At 30.5% G+C, this 19941-nt stretch overlaps 1 protein-coding gene across 1 annotated transcript in view; it reads right to left on the bottom strand.

Moving 5' to 3' along the window:
• LOC134271356 (uncharacterized) overlaps positions 1-12158 on the bottom strand; it is a 37839-nt gene extending 25681 nt beyond the window's left edge. Inside the window, exons 1-13 of the mRNA XM_062753572.1 lie at positions 11924-12158; positions 11068-11373; positions 10370-10660; positions 9966-10241; positions 7585-7893; positions 5874-5999; positions 5202-5504; positions 3046-3345; positions 2363-2502; positions 2082-2245; positions 1850-1997; positions 1487-1682; positions 918-1168 (exon numbers count right to left, since the gene is read on the bottom strand). Coding sequence (XP_062609556.1) covers positions 918-1168; positions 1487-1682; positions 1850-1997; positions 2082-2245; positions 2363-2502; positions 3046-3345; positions 5202-5504; positions 5874-5999; positions 7585-7893; positions 9966-10241; positions 10370-10660; positions 11068-11373; positions 11924-12158 — 3045 coding nt within the window. The remainder of the gene's footprint in view (positions 1-917; positions 1169-1486; positions 1683-1849; positions 1998-2081; positions 2246-2362; positions 2503-3045; positions 3346-5201; positions 5505-5873; positions 6000-7584; positions 7894-9965; positions 10242-10369; positions 10661-11067; positions 11374-11923) is intronic.
• Between the last annotated feature and the right edge of the window lie 7783 nt (positions 12159-19941).

The raw sequence follows: 19941 nt of genomic DNA, 5'->3' as shown, positions 1-19941 counted from the left end.
AAATTGTTCATAGTAGAGCATGCACTTATGTATCAAATCATCCGAGAGATATAAAACCCGTATGCAGGTGATGATGGTATATGCTGAATAAGTAAGGGAAGCTGGCGATTGAAAAGCTTAAGTCATCACATTTATAAAGTTTGGATCGTAAGATTACCATTAAGGACCTTTTTCAAGTACCATATCTGTATATGAGTCAGTTGTGTCAGACACGTACAGTAGTATCTTTAGTCTCAGACTCAACGGGACATATCGTATTATCGTATCGACAACAGAATGGAAATAATCAATTTTAATCAGTTAATTTAAAAAAAAATTTGTAATACACTAAATATTTTTTAAATATACTCCATTTTTTAACTTTACAATTCTGTATCCAATTTTCATTGTAACAAGATTAGACATAAATAAATCTTTAAATAGTATGCCTCGCTTTTTATCTCAAATCTGATTCTCTTTGTATCTAATGCTTACATGTATGCTGTTGACAAAAATCAATTTGGGGGCAAATGTTTTTTTTATATAAAATGTAGTGCAGAAGCATTTAGGCTTTAAGGACCCTCTCTACACTAGTACCAATTATATGTGGACATGAAGAAAATAAGAATGAATGTATATTATGGGCTTATGTACTTAATTTTCAATATATGGTATGTGGCACCCCCCTCCCCCGGAAAAACGTTCAAACAGTACACAGTTTCAATTATCTTTGACTTTTAAAATGTTAGTACTTGAAATGAGCACAAACTGAGTAATATACGAAAAATATCTTTTTAATAGAATTTAGAACTGAGGCAAGATCTCTCCAACTCCAGGAAAAAAATACAATAGAACTATAACTCTTTAATGTGCAATGTAAAGAGAGTTCTTAAACCAATGTTACGAAGTGAAATATATTACGAACAAAGTCTACTTACAGCATTTCTACCAACAATCATGGATGCATAGCAAAGAACACGATATTTCCTGTCGAATCTGTTAATGACGTATCGTGGATCGAATCTAAGCAAACGAATGTCACATGGACACCGGATTTGACTTAGTACAGGTGACAGTTGGTCTTTGATCCCCGTTTCTTTGTTTTTTATATACCAGTCATAGCATACTTTATCATCCTTTTTCAATGGTCTTCCTATGGTCATCTTATAAATCCAGAATCCTGGCACACCTTAACATTCAAATTTAATTTTAAATCTTAAATTGTGCGAAAAAACTATGTATTTATTTTAGAATTTCTATAATGTCAATAACAAAGAAAACGGATATCTTTCATTCAAAACTGTTTAATACATGGTATATGTACCATGTCAACTGTTTGAATTTTACAGCTTATCCAGCCAATGTCGTATTTTTCCCTTAGCATAAAAAATAAGCTTAAAATTTTCACTTGAAAAGCAAAACTGTTATTCATAATTTCATATACGCATTTCATTTTTTAAATTATGATATAAAATATTATTTCAATAAATATTCTTTCAGCAGTTACCTCTATTTCCTGGATATTGACTCATTTGAAAAGCAGAATGTTTGTTTGAAAGAATATTCTTCGTAAATATTTTCTGAAAGCGATATCCAACAATAATTTTCAATCTTTTGATTGGTTTAAGGTTGACATCTATATAATTTATGACTGTAAAAGTGCTGACGCCATCTGTAATCAGGAGACATTGGAATGTCACAATCTAAAAACAGAATATAAAAGTCATATTACACATGTCATACGCAATATATATTCTTAACATAACTGAAGAGCCTAATTAAATATTTTACCGCATCAGATTTTTCCAAAAAAAAAATACACGTTTGATATCTTATATCGACTTTTATTTTACGTATGGCTTTGTGACACAACCTGTGAATGATATCCATATAAAGTCATGTTTTCCCAAGTAACTTTGACCAGCCATGACGCCTCAAAATCGTGGAAATCTGGAAACTGTATTCTTATCATTTCATTTGCTTTGTTCAGGAAAAGAGTATCTTCGGCATCCTTTCCCCTTAGAAAAATGTTTTAAGTTATTTACTTGTAAAACATTGATAAATGGTAAAACAAATACGTGTTGCAAAATATAGTAAAATACCTTTGGTAAGTGTTGTAGTAAATACCACTTGCTGTTCCTGTTGTTTGTAAATCGGTCCAAAAGGGACAAATAATTTGTCTATTTTTCAGTCTTGAGGAATGTAGAATATGTGCATTGAACCAGTTGAAGTCCTCTCCAAGTCCTATGACACCGTTTGAGCCAATCTAAAACAGACCATCAACTGATAAAAATCATGTCTACCGCCTCCGCATTACACATTTTATAATCTATTTTCACGATTTGATGAAAAAATTTATATTTATATTGGTTATGAGTCTTACAACTACGTAGTTGAATCCACGTTCTGATCCATCCATGGCATAGATTGTCATCGGAGATTTAAGATAAGGACTGGAGACATCATCACCGTAGAAAACATTATCTCTTTCTCCATAAGGCATATATGCATATCCTCCTTTAACTATTTTAATTATAAAGTAAACAGATTATATGATGTTTCACACAAAATAAAGTATTGTAGATACTCTCAGTCCCTCTTCTTCTTTTTAAAAATACTGTGAGTAAATAACTTTTACATAAACACCAAATTGGTATCATAAAAACACTTTTCCTAGAAAATAAAATTGTAGGATCAAATGAACATTTTAAAAATCTTGAATTAAAAAATAACTTTCTTTCTGGCTGAACCAATTTTAATGTAATAAGAAAAATATTGTTGTAGATGACAATTTATTATTTCATTTTTGATTTACTAATACAGAAATTCTGTTTCAGTTCATGTGTTAGAGATAAAAGAAAAAAATAGTATACGAAAAAAGATAATTTATGGTTGTATTAATTGAACCAGTGCCAAAATATGGTAGAACAAAATTAAGAAAAAAAACCTGCTCATTTGTTGACTTGTTTTCCTCCGTCAAGTAAAACGGATTTTAATAGCAAACATGTTTTCTTCCTTTTATAAACATGATCTGTAGAAGATAAACAAATTTATTTATTATCTTACTTTGATCTACCTCAATCCAGTCTATGTATGGTTTACTTTTAGCAGTTCCAAGCCAAGGTCCACCCATGATATCTCCATGACTGACTGCTGTAATTGTCACGTTGTACATCGCTCCTGGCACCAGACCCTTCCTCCAGTAGACCTCCGGATAGTTACCCAACGTCTGTTGTTCGTGACCATTGATGACAACCAGGTAGTGACTCAGAAAGGTGTTATCTGCAGGTTTCTTCCATTTTAAGTAAAGATGTTGAGAGGAAAAATTGCTTTTATCGCGATCCAATTTTCTAGGTGACAGAGGTTCTAGAAAGGTATTGGCGATATTTTAATAAAATCTTTCATGGTATGTATTCAAATTTTTATGCATACATTGTTTGTCTCGCCTCTTCCAAAATACCAGACTTGATCATTACTAAAGCACATGTAATTTATGTTGATCATACAATCTTGTGAGAAATCTTAGTCATGTAGAAACATATACTAACTGTTATTTTAATAAAATGCAACATTACATCTTACGAATACGTCATTTATATATTCCGCGGCTTAAAGGGCATTTGTTATTGAGTGTTAACAAAAATTATGTTCGTACGTAAAAACGTTATTGCTCCAAAACAATGCTAAAACCCAGGTTTCCTGTGATATTGAGTATTTTTCGCGTTTAAATCAAGATGCAAATATGTGTCGTTGGCTAAAACATCCAACATTTTTAATAATAGCGTTGAATTTGGACAGACAAATAACCAAGGTACGCTAGGTTTGTGATGTTCAAACAGATAAAACTATTGTAAAAATGATATAACATGATATGTGTACATTCCTTTGGAAATATCTTCAGAAAAGTTGGGCAAAATGCTATTTGAAAGCCAATACAATAAATTCCATTACATTCCAAAGCTTGTAAAACAATAATGCTAATAAAATCAACCATTTGGCTGCTCTTTTCGACAGAATACTTTTTTGTTATCTCAATTGTCCCTTTCTTAAACCGAAATCTGACCATTAATTAAGGTGTCCTGTTTTTGTACAACCTGGAGATGTTTTCCAAAGCCTTCCTTTAATTGAAAAGGATTTTTACATATGTATGTTGTGTTTGTATGTTTAACTTAAAAATTTATTAAAAACTAGACTCTTACTAGGCAATGATCTAAAGAAAATATCAATGTGATTTACATAAGAATGTGCACGAATGTTTTCCTTTAAAATAACTATATATATAAGAATTCACAATGTAGCTTCTTCACGCCTGTTTCTGCTGATATTACGGCAATGATGTTTTCCGTTATGTTGAATGGAAATATTGGTGATCCAATCGTATCGGTCCAGAGTTAGGGTTTGGGGACTTGATCAATTGATCAATTAGAATCTGCGCTATATCATTAGGTTTTAATATTAAATTTGTTCATTCAATTTGTTGTGAATTCGGCCACTTAAAACGTTTGCTGAATGTTTTTGTTTGTAGGGAGGTGACATGAAAATGAAAGGGGGAGGGGGTTTTCATGCATTTTAAGATTAATTTGGGTGCAGATAACATACACAAAATATTACAAACAAGATGTGTTTGTGAAACACTGTGCCCCCGGCGGCAACAAAGTTCGAAAAAGCTTTTCTTAGCATAAAGGTTACAGTCAAGGTCACAAGGTCATTGACCTCGGTGTCGTTTAAAAGCACTTGATTAGTGAAGTAGGCATACCAAATATAAAGTCTCTATCTCCTTTGGTTCAAAAGTTATACCGAAAGTTCGAAAAATCTATTTTTAGCATATAGGTCGCAGTCAAGGTCAAAAGGTCATTGTCCTTGGTGTCAGTTGAAAGTGCTTATTTAGTGGAGTATGCAAATATGAAGTCTCTATCTCGATCTGTTCAAAAGTTATGGCGAAGGTTAAAGTTGATAACAAATAGAATAAAAGTAGGTCAAACTCCAAGGTCAAGGTCAAGAGGTCAAATTTGGTGGTACCCAATGAAAGGTCATGTCACAAGTAACACACCTATGAATTATGAAAGCCATAGCCCCAACCACTCAATTGTTATGGGCTAGGTTAAAGTTGGGGGACAAACAAACAAACAAACAAACAGACAGACAGACAGACAGACAGACAGGACAAAAACAATATACCCCCGATCTTTCGATCCGGGGGCATAAAAATACCAACATATCACCTATTATTATATTAGGTGAATGTGTATCAACACTGATATTTTCAGCAGGATGTCTGAGCGAAACTTTCGATTGGATGTTAAATCTGTATAGGCGCCCTGGTTGTAGTTTACATGGGGTACTATATTCAGTTGCATTTCCCATATATTTTGTCTCCTCTGTCAACCATCTGTTCGATCTATGAGCCTGCAAATTGATCACATATCCAGAGATGAGATGACTGTCTTGTAACGGTTTTTCCCATTGCACTGATGTTTTACACTGTGTTTTCTGTACTCTTTGTATATTAACTTGCAATCTGCTACCTATAAAAGTATTTTAGAAAAGGCTTTATAAAATAAAAGAAAATATATTCATAAAAATTCTTTATATGTTATTTTTTTGTTAAAATGTTTATTTGTTTCCATTAAGACTCTGTAAATGTCCATAAATAAGCAGAATGAACATTGTGTTTCTTCCTATGCTGAGTGATTGGCCAATAAACACATTTTTACATTTTAGCCAGGCTACTGTATTATAATATTATGTATTTATTTCAATCAAATATTAGCCTGTGATTGAATCGTCGAAGAAGAAGCCTCTTGAACGTCAACAAAATTATACACAACAAAAAAATTCGTTCATAGCGAAATTCTATTTACAAAATAAGTTTTTGAATATACAAGTTTGCTTACGGTGATGGCAAATAGAGTTCTCGTGGTAATAGGAATCAGAACAAAGACAGATGTTGGATCGACACACGTAGTTTTTATTTGGTATACATTCACGACTCTCATTACATGACTCCAAAAACTTAAGACCTGTAATAAAGTTATTTCTTTAAAAATGAGGCATACAAAAGGTAATATATTTCTTTCTTATTTATTACTTTAATATCAAATGGATTATTGCTACATGAACATGAAAAACAAGTCACATCAACATATAACAGCATTTTTTAAAAATAATAAATGACTTCCTTTAAATTGATGCAATTTTAATGTTTCTCTGCATATGGCCATGACAGCCCTCATAATTGGATAATTGTGAAAAAAAGTTTATAAACTTGTTTAGGATTTCATATTGCTTATCTGATATACATTTTAAAATGCGCAGAAATTATAGGCATTATACAAAATATATGTACAATAAATCCCAGTTTATGATTAACTTAACCTTGTCTTAAACTATTTGCTTTATACTTTTTAAAGCGAAAGGTGTTCTCTTTTTTTTTATTAACTTAATGCCCTCTACATGTACTTATTTCTATCAGTAATTAAAAAATGAATTTAAATTAAATAGCAATCTAAATCCACTTTACGACTTGAACCTGAGGCAGGGCAAATGTAAAGTATTTTAATTAGTAAATTTTGGCATTCCAAAGTATCAAAGTGTTAAACCCTGGGGCATTTCTGTCTAGATTTTATAAAGAGGAAAGTACTATTTACAATGTTACAGACATGTTCACAGTATTTATATTTCAATATGTTATACTTTGTAAAATATTTTGATTAAGTAGACGCTGGACCCAAATAAATTTAAAAAGAGTAAGAGGTATAAAACCAACTGAGTTCATTGATACTGTTTGCATGTAAGATTTGGTAAGTAAAACAAAAATCAAAAATCTATTTAGTAAAGATAAATCAATTCTAATCCTAGGGCACAGACTTAAGTGTTTACTATAATAATTGAAACAGTCTGTATGGACTTTAGATCAATATGTTTGAAAAAAAACACATGATTTTTCACACGCGACAAAGTACATGTATGTTTCAACATAAACAAAAGACTATGGGGGAAATCATTTTCTTTACTCGATTTTTGGGGTGATTTTGATTACAATTTTTTTTCTCATAATTGTGCTGTTTATAAAGCAAATGAATAAGGAGAAGCTTTGATAAGTTTAAATGCATTTACAAAAATAACACCTTTCACAGTCCCCAGGATCATGAAACAGTCCTAGACTTAAATCAAATTTTCAAATCCCTGTAAAAAGTTTAATAATTATTGAATTCATCCCTAAATTTGCAGATAAAATTACTTTTGGAAAACAATGTGGTGAAATATATTAATTTAGGGAAACTTGGCTTTTAGAAAATTTAAATATAACATCAAGATTGTTACTTGAGCTTAAGATGTTTCATGATCCCAGGGTCAAATTCTTAATCTAAAAGGCATGTATTTCACAATGGATTCATTGTTTGTTGCTTTACATCTTGTTCAAGGCTTTTTAAGGGCAAAATATTTAATGTTTATTATGATTTTTCATTTGAATTTTAAATGATTAGGAGTTATTAAAAAGTATTAAGTTCAAGAAGATTGAATTAGTTTTAGGATTTGATCGAATGCCTCAGGCCCCAGAGAGGACGAGGTATGTGCATGATTTGAATGAAAGAGATCACATACTTCCATACAGAGTCATGTAAGCATAATCGCTTGTTCCCCATCCTTCGGAGTTGCGCGCCATGCAGTCATATTTGGATTTGTGTTCATTGTAAAAATCAACTCTGTTAATAACCAGATTAGGACTGTGCAGGTGAAGGGTACTTCCTTTATATCTGGAATCTGTTATGTTAATGTCCACACTATTTCTTCTCCATTTTATCTCCGTAGTTGGTGGAAATCCAGAAATATTTCGAACCGAGGCATTTATCGTAACACTTGAAAGAAATGGTATATCCAGACGTAGTGGCTTGAGATCTATTTTGGGAGTGCCTGTGTTTAAGAAAAAAATAAAATTGAATTAAAATGAATTTATAAAGTATTAAAAGACAATCTTATCCTATTTTGAATTTTATTTTAAAACAAAACCCGACGAGGAAATTTTACCCATAGAATGAATTCAATCATTTATGCATTTTAAAAGAATTCTATGAGAAAACATATGAATTAACAAACATTAAGTAGTAATTCTGTAAGTAGAATATTTTTATGAGTTGTACTACTCCTTTTCGTACTTAAAGTATATATGAACGACAAAGACAAATATTGAAAATGCTGGACTTTATCCTGAAAAGAAAAGTCCTTTTATATAGTTTATAACTACAATTTGAAGAGTGAGTGCACTTATGGACCTCCGGTAAAATCATTTTAAACATTTTATCCATATATTTTCATCTCAAATCACTAATTGTTATCTTTATTGTAAGAATCATTAAATTATATTGTGGAAATTCATGAATTTATAAACAGCAAAGCCGTTTACTGTTGTAGGGTCCAGCCGACAATCGTGGTTTTCTGTATATAAACCGAGTACGTTCTTTTGTTTACTGTCAGCCTAACATTTTGCAAGCTTGTGTAAATGACAAGAGGCACAATATTCATTAATTAAACCTGTATATAATTAGGGAACTTGTTCAAGATAAGGCTGGTACTTAAAATATGAAAAATATATGAAAAGTTCATTTTTTATAGCAAACGAAAGCTATTTGCCTGTATGTGCCAACCTCTGGAATAATTTTTAAAATACTTTTTTTAAATATAAGTTCTACCCAAGTTAACTTTTCTCAAAGGCGCTAACTGTAAAATATTTTTAAGTTTTGTATCATTATATAAATGTCGTTCCATTTACATATATTTAAATGAATTTGGCTCAAGGACAGATGATACAATCAATTTTGTTTTCTTTCGATGAGACTTTATATCATGTCAAAAGTGGACAATTTTCAATATATTTTTCCTAAGTTTCGTGCTAACAGTATGATATTGACTTTAAAAAAATAAACCATTCCAGGTGACTTTTATAAATGAGGAAATACAAAATGACAAAAAATTAGGCTGATTTTTACCATTTTGCTTTTCCCAATAAAATTCTCCTGGCTTAGTATATTTTTCTTAAGTTTATATAACACATTTAGCGACAAACTTATATATTCTAAATCTGTTCTGATCTGTAAACCTTTACTGAGTGTGTTTTGTCCGTATTTGTAATTTTATTGAAATATTACTAATATTTTCCAAGTCAATTCTATTTTTCAAGTCTAAGGAGAAAAAATTCTGAGAATTAACCACTTTTTTTAAACCTTTGAAATGATATTAAGTTTCCTCCAAAGAAAAACATTGTTTGTATCATTTGTCCTTAAGAAACACTGGAAACAAAGGGTAAAGAGAATCTATTGTAGTTGAAATGTCATCATACATGAAAGTTTCAAATATTTTTTTTTTCATTCACGCAAGACAATGGTACCGGTTTTCAAAACCATCAATATATCTCTTCTTCTTCTTTTTTTTTTTTTTTTTTTTTAAATAAAATGGAACTAATATTAATACTTTAAATCATATCTTTTTAAAATGCAAGCGCGCAACTTGTTATTTTGATCACCATATCAACTTCTTTCGATTTTTTTAATAGAAAAGTTGCAAACAAGTATCATTCGGCAAACACGCCCAAAATTGATACGTTTGTTCGTGTCTATTGAAATGCCTCCTCCCCTTGTTTTTTATAAACAAAAATTAAAGTAATTTCCTATTGACTTTTCATGATTTGGAAAATTTCTATACATTTAAAAATATTGACTTGTTTCAATTTAATTCCGATTTACGTCAAGTTTAATGATATTTTAATTAGAAATATTTAAAAGTATTTAGCTACTACCAAAAAGTGGAAGATTCGTTAAAACATTTTCAAGTAGGACGACACTGAAAATGGATCTTTAAGTGCTGCTCAGTTATTACTGCACTTACACAAAAGCGGATGGACAAAAAAGATATAATCTGCTTAATCAATACTTAAAATGTCAAAATCCTTAGTAAGTAAGTGAAATGGGTTAAACAGAAAATGTACTCACGCAGTGTTTCTATCTGTTCAATATATGGAACAGACGCTTTCTGAAAACTTTGAGGGTACCAGCAGATTGAAGTCAAACTGACATTGTAGTTTGTTCCAGGCTCTAGTTTAGATGTCCAGGAAATCCCATTTGAAGACGATGAATCAGTTCTTCCATTCACAGAAATGCTGTATCTGTTGACATGAGCCCCATGGTTTGGAGGGATCCATTTAAGGTATAGATGGTCTGGGTGTAGATTGCTTGTATTCTTTAAAATATGGCCTGGAGGCAAAGGATCTAAGAAAAAATTCTCACATATACACATTTGGGAATTCCTTTCTTCTGTTATAAAATAGTATCAATAGAAACACATTGAATTTGCATATAAGATGAATTGAGGAGCTAATAAAACATACGAAACCTACCAACAACCAAAGGTATTGTGTTTGTTACAGCTATTGTTTCCGTAGGGTCGCTAAGTAAAACGTTAGAGATGATTCGTAAATAATACAGATAACCAGGCAGAAAGTTAGAAGAAAAGGTGCAGTTTGTGTTATTCCCGACAGCTTCGGTCATGTTGAGAGTCAGCCCATTTTCTGTCAGTTCTGCAGTAAAGGACTGGATTAGGTGGGAGTCTACCTTAGGATGATTCCACCAGGTCGTGATTAAAGTTGTAGTAATCTCGGATCCTCTATATATTGCTCTTAAGTTGTTTCCTATATAAAATACATGTTTTCAAGCACTCTAGATCTAAATGATTTTGAGAGATTATATAACAAATGCTCGAGCACGATTGATAAATTTTAATCAAATTTATATACTTTTCTTGTGTTTTCCTAAATATTTCCTTTGCGAATTGACTAAATTAGTAGCAAATATAATGTCTGTGAAATACTCACTTGTATAACATGTGCGATTGCTGTGGTAAAAGCCACCCCTGCACATACATGAATTGTACTTTGGAGAGCAGAACAATGCCTTACTTCGATTGCATTCCTTTGTCATATTGCATTCATCATAAAACGTCAGTACTATAAAAATTAGAAACAAATTACCACACAATTAATCGTGATGAACGATTAAACAACTTGCATTTTTAATGATTATGTATAATCACACTTACTTCCTTTAACTTCTAGATTGACTACATTACTTTGGCACAGTCCCCCTACAATTTGAACTTGAAGTTGATAGTCTACGTCGTCTTGAAAATTCACATCATTGATCGTTAGTATTGGATACGGATACGTTCTACTTCCAGTATATTTGATCCTGTTGATATCAACGATTTCGGTTACATCTGATTTTATTTTCAGCCATTTTGACAGGAGAGCTCGATCAGAATACGACTCAACATAGCCAATAAATGAAGCGGAAGATCCGAAATATTCTGAGATAAACCCAGGAGTGACAATGATAAGGGGGCATCCTGTAAGCAGAAGAATAGCCATTTATTTCAGTAATACTAATGATTAGTATCCTCAATTTATTCACAATAGAGAAACCCTAAAATAATCAAAATAATATAAACTCATTATTCATATCAATACTTATATCTACATTTCAAAATGTTCCTCTCTGCATTGAATGAAATTGAGATTTCGCGGAATTACGACCCCGTGGAAAAAAGTACGTCTACAGTATCTAAGTCGATTTGAACGTAAGATTTTACAACTATCCACGAGAAGATAACTTATAAAATATGGCGAAATTTTCATGACTTGTTGCATAATGACTCTTTCTGTTGGTATGTATTTTGTTTAGTTTTATCACGCCACAAAACTATTTAGAAAGAAATTCTAGAATGTTTCGTCAATACTTATATATAATACTACATGTTAGTTTATACGTTGTGTAAGTATACGTGAATAATAAATCATAGACTGATTAATTGGTATAAATAATTATACTCGTCTGTTTGAAGATAGAATTCAACTGATACCCGTATCCCGACTAAATTTAACGAATATATTACTTACTAGTTATATTGGCGGTGACCATCAGTTCAGTTGTTGTCATTGTTGCTACAGCTTCCGCTAAAGCTGTGGTTTCTCTTGATGTTAAAGTCGTTTGATTTTGTTCTTGTGTTTGTTCTGTTTTTTTGTCGAAGATTTTGTTTCCATTTTTTTCGTTTGCATACGCCAGACCGTTCCATGAAGCAAATAAGACAATAAACAGATAAACAATCTCTTTTAATGTTTTAAGCCGTGCCATGTTCCCCTTAACAATGTTAAACAGCAGTTTGATGTGTACACATATCTGAAAGTAGGATTCTTTATATTAGATAAACAAGACATTGACATTAAAACATGAATTGATGAAAATGTTGAATTGAAATGAATATACGTTTGATACATATGTATTTCTGACCGGTTTTTAGAAAATGACATAAATGACATGTCAAGTAATCTTCATAGGTTTCCTTTGATGCTTATTATTATTTGCTTCTTTTTTTCTTTTTTATGTAATTCTATGGAGTTTTTTGCACCTATTTTCTTTTTTAAACATTTTTGACAAAATTTCTAAAAGTTCTTCAACTTTACGTGGCATCAAACATTATTCAGGCTACATACATGAATATAAAAATTAATTATATGAGAAAAATTGCCGATCTCTGAAAGAAAAAAAGTTGTTTGTATTATTTAACCTTAAACGCATTTGTCGAATGAGCCTGAACCCCTTATTTTTCTTTTCTTGAGAATCAAACTGATCGTCAAAGACATTGAATATTTTTCGTTATACAAAATTTATTCACATAAAAAGTCTCATTTTTCATTCAAAATATTTCTCAGTTTTACATCATTGACATAGCTTTGAATAGTTACGATTGAATACAGAATTTCATTGTTCTATTAAACAGAAAATAGAATATAAGAATTATATAAACACCCTTACTTTTCCATTTATAAAAGTTGGTTTTATTTCGATGAAAAATTATTTTATTTTCCAATATTTTTACCAACAATCACACAGCTTCTTCGTCTTTTTGAATAACTAAGGTTATCATCGAAAATCTTAATTGAAGAATTATAATAAAGCATTGTAATTTATTTTTTTATATGAAAGTGCGAGCAATGATATGTATTTTTCATCTATTTATTTACTTATTTATTTATAATTGTTTTATTATTGTTTGCTCAAATATATTTAGACTACAACAGTTGTACTTTTTAGAAACGTTAGAAATAATGGAAAGACTAGTATATTTAAAATATTTTCTATGATATTCCATGAGTATTTTTATGTACAAACATTTCCACATTTTATGTGTCTTCTATATTGAAAAGTACATTTGCCTACGTGACAGTCACCTCTGTAGTCTATTGAAATAGTTTATTGGAAGATGCTATCATTTAAAGAATCCATCAATATTGTCCTTTTTTATTTTAACCTTTACACTTATCTAAAATTGGGAGTTTAAATAATTGTTAAACTTCAAATGAGCCATGGGGAGTTTTTGTTCTTGATCTTTACCTAGTATTCGTTATAACATCTTCAATGTACAGAGGGTCCTTTGAATGTTTTGTTTCTTTTATGTATAGAAGAATCTTTATGAATTTTAAAACGTGACAGGTATAGTTTTTGGTTTTGTTTAAATGACCTTTAAAAGAAATATATTGTAGAGGTACTGGGGTCTAATATTTTCATTCTGATTACGTGTGTCGATACAAAAAATACTGACAACATTGGCATATTTTCCAACACAGTTAACTTGTACTGCATTTATACTTAAACAAATAAACCATTAATTAATTCAATTTAATGATAAATGTATCTATAAAACACTTTATAGAGTAAAAATGGATGTTTCATATTTAGAATAAAAATTATTTGATTTGATTTCATTTTCTTTTTCTCTATTATTCTTTATTGACTTGATTATTTGTTAAATAAATTGTTTGCTGATGAGGAATCTTGATATATGTAGTATCAATGCTCATAGTGTGAATAGATTTTCATTTATAAAATTAATAAAAAGAAAAATATCACAAATTTAAATGCATGTTTAATATAAATAAATTATTAGGTTACATTCCAATTGTCAAACATAAGCCCATGAGTACACTGTATATTCTTTGCAAAGTTAAAATAATTGTTTAATTTTCATAAAAGAAAAAATATTTTCCTTTTTTAAAAAAAATAGATATTTTCTTTAAAAAGAAAATACGATGGCTGTTCAATAAATAATGTTATCGGTGCTCGGTAAGACACCCCCCCCCCCAAAAAAAAGCTTTTCATTGATTTAGTCTTAATGATTTCATTAAAATATTCTCTTTAAATTACATCATCTGTCCGTAACATTTTTATTCACTTTCTAATTGGTTTTAAGTATGGCCCTTGATATACTGGAATATGGCAGATCGTATGATTTCCTGTACTTGTTTTTTTTTCTTTCTAAAAAAACGTTTATCCAGTTTGGAAAATGAAACAAGTCAAAAGTTGAAAGATCTGGCTAATATTGTTGGTATGACAAAACATTAACTTTTTAATGCCTGTGAGTTAAGACGCTGTCATGAAGAAATGTAATGTAGTGGATTCCTGATTCTGGTTCCTTCCTATCATAAATCTTTTGTTTTTTTTTTTGGCAAATTTTTCCTTTGTAAGCTTCTCCAAAAATTGAACTGCATCCCAGAACAAGACTACTAATATTTAAGAAAATAGCATATAAAAGTATGTTTTTGTGCTCTTGCAATTCATTGCTCTTCTTAGGCCTTTGATGTTTTGTCAAGTGCATCTTATTGTAAATTCGTTTTAAGGGTTTAAAGAAATAGATTCAAGTTTCATAATCTGTTTGATTTTCAGACAAACGTGGATAAGTAGAAATTTTGATTTAATAAAAAAATATTTAGGTATCCGTACACGCTTTCCTTTTCACTCATTTTTCAAAATATAGGATGACATTTGAAGCTTTTTTTCACTGTCAAATGTTTCTTTAACACATTGTAAATTACCCCCAAAATGATGCCTATCAAATTTGCTAAATGTCTTAAAGTCGACGAGACAAAATCAGTAATAATTTTTTGAATCTATGCGAATAGTACCTTGGTTTTTGTAAGTCCTTGTTGCCAAGAATTTCTTTGCCCATAAATTCATTTTTGCTTATTGAAATCCACTTTCTCATGTGTGTATAATACGGACATTAATTGCTATAAATTTCCCATATTTCAGTTGATATTTCTTTGGGATTCTTAACAAGTTTTACAGCAGCCTTAATGAAGCGTTTTATTTTACTCTAGTATACTGATTCTTTACAATTCATTTTTAATTAAGTGTCTCGAATACCCCTTGTTTTTAAAATTCCCACAATGAAACTATGTGATGAAAAATGGTCACATAAACTGTTATCAATTCATTAAAGATTCAATCATGAGAGAAAGTCAAGCTTAATGTTATATGATTTCTATATTGTGTGTAATCGAGCTAGTGACATTATTTATTGAAGAGTCCTCGTATCAGCGTTAATAAGTTTTGGAACATCATGTACAATAAACCCAAGGTACAAAGGTGTCCTTTTATAAGCACTGGGAATTTTTATTTTGCATTGAATATAGCGCTAGCCATAAAATTGAATATGAAGATAAAGAACAGTAATTAATCCTAAATGTTCAGTAAAACAATTTAAATCTAAAATAGAAACACAGGACTAACACAAAATTTTAAAAAACGCATTTGCCATGGAGGAATCCCCTGTAAACCAATTACATCAACTGTATGCTCCTTGTCATGATCAATCACACAGAAAATCTGTAGAAAATTTCGTGTGTAAATTATCGACTTCAATTTGTCAGCATTTGTCTGAACAAAAAATTGAATTTGCTGAAAGTTCTTGATATACATATGTACCAATAGAACTTTAAAAACTTGACTTCAAACAAAAGTGTTTATATCCTTGTTTCACCAACTTGTGTGTTAATTAATGATATTTTTAAGTAAAGTCATTGTGGAAATGACCACTGATGAGGCAAATACATTACTGAGTTCTGTAATAATTGAGACGCTGTTGTTGATGTCTACAAAACATGGATTTTAAATGATCGAGAAGAATGGTAAGATAAATCATTTAAAAAGTCGTATGCTTTGATGATATCGACCTAAGTAAAGGTCTGTGATTTCAAATATTTTTTAAAAAATATCCTAGATGTTTTTGAGCATCCACATTTCTCTCAGAAGCCAAAAAGCATTATGATGATGCAATTGTATGCTTGAATTTAGGATAGGGGATGTAAACAAAAATGTATTCAATGATTGGTATTCATTTTTTAAAATTTTGTTTTGGTTATAAATGATGTGCGTAGGAAATTTCTAGAACAATAACATTAAATAAACTTTTTTGATGTTCAAAATCTAACATTTTTGCAACGTTCCTCATTAATTTATACAGTGTACAATTTTTTGTCACAAAAATCGAAAAAATTATGAAATTTTGGAAAAGTTTTGCGGTTAAAATATATTTGATTTATTCATTTTACTCAAATAAATATAATTTTGTTATTTTCAAGATTTCTTTTATAAAAATGTGTTTGTATCAGCTGGATTTAAAGAATTCAGGGCGAGATATGGTATTAATTTGATAATATTCGATTCAATCTGCTGAAATTCAATTTATGCACCAACACATGTATATTGATACACATTGGGTCAAGAATTATTACTTCATATATTTTTATATCGACTGTTTGCTTCTGCATTTTTTCTTATCATATCAGTGTATGCGCCTTTTAAATTCAGATATAAGCATGTAATACGATCGACAATCTGGCGTCAAAATCAACACATATAACCTTTATTATCATTTAAATCTAGATTTCAAACCTCACATGCAATCATCAAATTGTTCATATGTATAGATCTGAAATGCATGTTTATAATTATTACCGATTAAATCTAAATAAGGCATTTGTTTGCTATGAAAGAAAAGCCAGCTTGGGATATTTTGTAACTTATAAATCGCATGAAATCTACACCATTATGTGGGGACATAGGCAACATAACTGCAGTAAAAAATGCTAAATTTAATTTCATATACAGTAGCAAGCTCAATATTTATTATGAAAATAATACAGGCCCAATTATAAATAAAACTAGAGGTACTGTGAGCAATAAGCTCACTAAATGATACCCCGCCTCCCATATGAATATAATAGCAGTGTAGTGTCCATGTTTTGCTCTGGAAAATTCAAAATATATGTCAGATCAAAAAGTAAAATAGGAGGTCCACAATGGCAATGTGTACATGTAATAAAGATTCTATGAAACTTTTATTAAATTTCCTTCAGTGGTATGAGAGGAGTTGCGGATAAGAGATGAGTACCTCAAAGCGTAACGGACGGACACACAGACGGACGGACATACCGATTACTATATACCCTCCCGCTTTTCAAGCGGGGGGGGGGGGGTATAAAAAGCATGTACATCCATCAACATGAAAGCCAATAATACAATGTATGTGAAAACAAGTCCATTACATCGAACATGAAATTTGCAATAATTCGCCATCAAATGAAATTGCGAAAGCCCTTGTATCATCAATTTAACTGTCTTATCATTTTATAGACTGTTTGTATGCTTGTGCGGTTTTTTTTCTGTGAGTCGTTAAGTTTTTGCTTGCATTAGGAAATTTCATTGAGTAATAAAATGATTCAATTTAAAAAAAAACTCTTATTTTTCTTGTTTACTTTCTTTCCAGATGTCTTATTAGGGTTTAGAAGGATTGTATTTCGTTTGTTTGCATGTTGTTTAACGTTCCTCTCGAGATGTTTTCCACTCATATTGGGGTGATCAAAAAAGTTCGCAAACCATCCCTATATCTACAAAACCACATAGTCAAACATAATTCTATAAATAACATATGCTGGATAATGTTTTGCTCCTTTTTGGTGACGTTACAATATGGATATATAAATATGACGTCAATATATAGATCACTTGTGACAAAAATGGTTATCTCAGTCGTACTCGTTCAACGAAGGGCTGTAAATTTATGGTATATACTGGAAATCCCTTTGTAATAGCGTCAAATAATTTGTACACATTAAATTAAGGCAAAACACTCCCTAAAATTCCATCAATGGTAGGATTGAGCGTTTCAGCGAAGGAAGGGAGATGGATAAAATTATTCTTTTATCCACCTTGAATTAATGACTCTCCCGAGACAGGGGATTTAGGTTTTGATGGTCGCCATGCTCATTTTTGGACAGGATATTTTTATCCGCCAAATCTGTTATCAAGCTTTGGCCATTTCTGGTCAAATAAACTGTTCAACTGATAAAGATTAACTTGCAATACATGGTAAGATTATAAAAATTCAGAAAATCTTTCAGCTTTTGTGACAGACCGCTATGGAGCAGATTGCGTGACCGCCTCTATCACGAGCATGGGCACGTGCATTAAAATTGTAGAGGGCATATTTAAATTATAATCAACACTGAAGCCACATATTGTTTCTTTTATGAAAGTTATTCAATTAGTTCTCGAACTGACTGATCACCCCTCGTACTAGTATTTATATTTCTATAAAGTTTATCGTAGTTTTTTAAGTTAATGTAAAAATGAATTTTTGAGTATTTTTATTGCGATGTTTCTATACCAAAAACAAAAGGAAAAAGGAAAAAAGTAGTAAATTTTGACAAGCGAACAATACGTTGGCTGTCAATTAAGTTCTTTTGACAAAAATTATTTTTTCATCAAACGGAAGTTCCAAGATATTCAATGTTTTTATGATATAGCAAAGTAAATAATCTTAAATATAATATAAAAATTCAAATAATCTAAGTCGGAAGAGGTTCTATTTGGTTGTTTGAACTTCATATTTTTGTAAAAATCACGGTTTTAATGGTCACAAATAATGCGCACGGTCTAGGATAAAAATGGCATTAAATTGGAATTACATTTCCATTAACATGATTAAGTTGAATTAAATATACTGTAGCCTTTCTACAGCAAGACAAAAAACTTAAATTTATAAACATATTTGATGTTTCAAACATAGCAGTTTGCTCCATTTTCCTTTTATCGCCTTTTGAACATGGAATGAATAATATAAATTGAAAAATCAAAACTAAAATAATGTTTAATCAATGGCAAAAAAGCAAGGCCAAGCATTCAATTGTAAAATTATATTAACAATGTCAATTCATATCAAAATATTGTATATGATTTTTGAACATTACTACACTGTACATTCTTACTTTTTGTAAATTATAATTGTGCTATTTTTGCCTATCTACGAGGGTTGTCCAAAAAGTTCGTGGACAATGACGTTTTTGTGAAAATAAATGGTTCTAAATAAAAATTTTTATTGATGGAACGAATATTTTTGTAAAAATCGGCATCTTCAGAGATCGCAAATAGTGCGCACAGACCAAGGTTAAAATGACATAAACTTTGATATAAAGTGTTTGGATTAAAATGATTATTTTCTATGCAAAACATGTCAAAAATTAATAAAAAATTTATGGAACACAAATAAAGAGGCTATAATCATTTTATGATATGTTATGTATCGCTTACTATATAGACAGTGCAAATACTTAACAAAAACCTTAACAAACATGTGCCAAAACTCGACAGAAAAAGCGACGTTGGCCGTCCGCACAAGGCAGAGTCAGATCAAAAAATATGTTTTGATACGGTTGAAACGACGCAAGAGACAAAATATTTGTTAAAACAACTCAAAATTATTTAAAATATATTTAGTGTATTGATTTGAGATTGGTTTATACGATTTTTCAACGGTGTGTACAAATTCGAAGACACTACAAGAATTTAAAAACACATGTAATTTACTGAAAATGGAGATTTCTGTTCATGACGTTGTTATAAATCTAGCAAAGCGTCGGACTGGGCTATGCAGTATGTGTATACAAACTGTTTATATAGATGACGCTCGTAAATTTTTGTGCATTGCTTTTAATTTTAAAAAATAAATAAATTATAATCTACACTTAAAGATTATTGCTAGCACTTGGAAGTGTGTTGCGTCTTAAAAAAGAAATGT

The sequence above is a fragment of the Saccostrea cucullata genome, unplaced genomic scaffold (assembly GCF_032062105.1).
Source record: "Saccostrea cucullata isolate Sc308-1 unplaced genomic scaffold, CSIRO_AGI_Scuc_v1 ctg2071, whole genome shotgun sequence".
NCBI lineage: Eukaryota > Metazoa > Mollusca > Bivalvia > Ostreida > Ostreidae > Saccostrea > Saccostrea cuccullata.
This window is presented reverse-complemented; position numbering and strand designations above follow the sequence as displayed.